The sequence below is a fragment of the Physcomitrium patens genome, chromosome 13 (assembly GCF_059467195.1).
Source record: "Physcomitrium patens ecotype Gransden chromosome 13, ASM5946719v1, whole genome shotgun sequence".
In the NCBI taxonomy this organism is placed as follows: Eukaryota; Viridiplantae; Streptophyta; class Bryopsida; order Funariales; family Funariaceae; genus Physcomitrium; species Physcomitrium patens.
Window position 1 is genome coordinate 8404375 of NC_143422.1, and position 3259 is coordinate 8407633.

At 41.9% G+C, this 3259-nt stretch overlaps 1 protein-coding gene across 2 annotated transcripts; it reads left to right on the forward strand.

Annotated features, from left to right (window-relative positions):
• The first annotated feature begins 279 nt into the window (after positions 1–279).
• LOC112290339 (uncharacterized) lies at positions 280–3047 on the forward strand. Of its 2 annotated transcripts, none has more exons than XM_024536505.3 (2): positions 280–836; positions 1406–3047. In XM_024536505.3, exon 2 carries the CDS (start codon positions 1453–1455, stop codon positions 2530–2532), a length of 1080 nt encoding a protein of 359 aa, XP_024392273.1. In that variant the 5' UTR covers positions 280–836; positions 1406–1452; the 3' UTR covers positions 2533–3047. The 2 variants fall into 2 exon arrangements, with proteins under 2 accessions (XP_024392273.1, XP_024392274.1); XM_024536506.3 differs by having other exon boundaries at positions 280–831.
• Positions 3048–3259: the final 212 nt, after the last annotated feature.

Consider the following 3259-nt stretch of genomic DNA (forward strand, 5'->3'; position numbering starts at 1 on the left):
ATTGACAATGTGAGGTCCATGCTATGTAAGTTCCATTGTCTCATATACACGTGGTTCAGTTTGCTTGAATCTGTTAAATCATAATCATCATTAAAAACAAACCTGTAAGAACAAATCTACACCTGGCTATTTCTAAATAGTAATACTTCTTTTAGGGTGGATTCTGCATGTGACGACAGTCACATTGAAATAATATTTGAAAACATCGAACTATTAAACTATTTGTGATGAGGGCCTAGTTGTAACTGGAAGACGTTGCACCTGCAGATACCAAGACAATCTGCAGGACCCCTGTGTTTTTTTTTGGATCCAGAGCACTAGAGGTCACTCTTAGTTTCATCAAAGGCAACATGAAAAGGCTTAACTTACCTAGCGTGGGAAAAATGTATTTGATATCCCAGCAGCACCTATTGTTTTGCCTACTGGAGCGAACAGAAACACCTTCTCAGCTATTTGCAAAGCGGAGTCACCGCATAATTGATGACGCGAAGAATCTTTTTGATGGAATCAACTTTGAGCCGATTCAAAAGGTCCACTCAAGATGCCACGATGCCACCAGGGCTCTCCAAGCCAAACAAAGTGCGGTGACTCATCAGGATTCAGTGTCGCCGAAATTGTAGGAACTCGCGACACTTGGTGATCTTCTGCCTCGTTACATCGTTCTCAAGCAGAGATGTAAATTTGGTGATGGTCCTGGCTGAATAGAGAGCTTATAAGTAGCGGTGACAGACACCCTCACGTCATAAATTTGTGTCTTCTACACACTTGTATACAATTGCATCTTTGAAGTCTGTCTATTGCAAGCCCACAAACACGTCGAATTTAATTTTGGTAATGTATGTTCCTCTCGTGTTTCGGTGATCAGTTTTTCCGTTTGCTTATTAGGTCTGAGCAGGAGTAGCTGCCCTGTCTCTATTTTGCTCTTCAGCTTTCTTGAGCGAGGACGTACTTGTCAATTGCAGTTTTAACTCACGCATTGGACTTGGTAGGTGCCCTTATGGATAATGTTAACTTTACAAGGCTCCTCGAATCATGAACGAGGGTCAATCAGTTGGATAGTGATCTTCATGGGATTTTGATTGAAAGACGCTGTCAAGATGTGCTTCTGGTTACGAACTAAATCAATGCAGTACTAGTTAAGGTTGTGTATGGAATCACCTCTAGATGTTCATCATTTCACAATCCAGGATCTATCTCCATATGAGTGTAAAGGGTAACGTATGTGTTCTCCTATTATTAACGATGAAGAATACCCTATCGAAACCGGATTTAATGAAAGTGGTGATGTGCTGTATTCGAACTAGTTCCGGACGATGCAATATTCTGATGACTTTTGTAAGCAAGTGATCCGATAAGAACATCCCAATTTAACGATGAAACTGCCTCTTGGGATGTGCAATTACAGACTGAACTTTAAAAGTGAATCTAGTGAACAACGCTGCGTGCTTCTAAATGGCTACTGCAATGGAGCGTGCTGCAATCGGATCCGAGGAAGCCAGGATGGAAGGGCGTGGTCCTGGTGGTAGAGCAGCAGAAGCTGCAAGGAATGTCGCAACTGGCAGGGACCAGCCAGGCTTTGATCGTTACAACGACGGCGTGGGACACACTGGTGCTGGTCCTTTCAATACTAAGGGAACAGACGTTCGAGACAGAGGTCTTTTGGATGGTAGGCGCGACCACCATCACGATGGCTTGATCGGTGATCACCACCACGATGGCGTGATCGGCGGTCACCATCACAACGGCTTGCTCGGGGGTGGTCATCATGGTCCATTGAGCGGAGGGGGACTAGGACACACTGAGGAAGAAATGGCTCGGTTGAGGAGCAAGACGCACATCACAGCAGAGGGCGAGGCATACTGCCCCAATCCCAATCTGAGGGATCTCCCCAAGGAATTCGAGACAAGGGTGCAAGTCATCCAGCGTTACCCTGAGATGAAAACCGTCGAGAAGACGGACTTCGTGAAGGAAGTTCACCACGAGGAACGCACCATCATCGTGCAGAGGAGCAGGGTCATCCATGACGACATTGAGAGGATCGACCGCGTACCAGTGGTGAGGCAAGTGCCGAAGACGAGAATCGAGATCCACTACAGAACTGTCCAGGAAGAAATGGAAGTCATCGACATGGTCCAAGAGGTGGATTATATCGATATGCCTCGGATCGAGATGGTTCCTCGTGTTATCACGGAGGAAGTGGAGGAAAGAGTTATCGTCCCCGTGGTCAGAGAGGTTCCTGTCACCCGCATGGTGGAGGTACCCACCGGCAACTACTGTGAGGCACCTGCAGGTTCCTTCGTCAGCCCCGGAGATTTCAACCTCCTGCACCTCAAGGGTGCTGGTCTTGGAGGTCTTCTGCACCGCAGCAAATCTAGTAGCTCGTCATCTTCGTCCTCGTCGTCATCCTCCGACGATGAGGGTCACGTCGCGCACGATGGCACCACTACTGGCCTTGAGCCCAACGTTAATGGAACCGTGGCTCCGCGCCGCCGTAAGAAGAAGAGCTTGTTGAGGAGAGTCTTGCACCAGTAGATACAGCGTCTGATTTCTCACTTGTAACGTAGGGCATGTTCATGGGTTTGCTTATGATATTGTATTCTATTGCATTTATTTTGATCTATAGACGAAGTCTTTTTTGCAATGTTGTTATAAATTATTACATATAGTGAGAAAAGTAAATACAAAGAATCATCTTATTCATAGGACGCACCACAATAACCGCACATCTTGTCCACAATGGTACTAAGTTTTGCAAAATAGATACTTCTGAGCTCTACTTCTAAATGTAATAAAAGATTAAATTCATTTTGTGTAATGAATATTATAGTACATTTACATTACTCCTATACAATATCAAAATAATTAAATAAATATTGTTAGTTTTTGCAATATTTGTGGTATCTAAAAAAAAAAACATTGCAATATATATTGCTTCTCTTTCAAACAGATTTTTTCTTATTACATTCCACTTAATATTGCAAAAAACTCTTTCCGAAATATCAAATAAGATCTAATTTTAAATTACTTTATATTATTGAAAATGTCTAATAGAACTAATATTTGCATAAGAATTAAATAACCTTCTGTATTTCTATTGTTGGAAATTTGAAAAAAATTAATTAAATTTTTATTTTTTATGTTTTACTTTCTTTGTGTGATAAAAAACTTATAAAATCTTATATTCTTTACATCTGAAAAAGAATTTGGAAATATTTTTAAAAAAATGTATAAATACTCTGAATATTTTATCAACTTATTT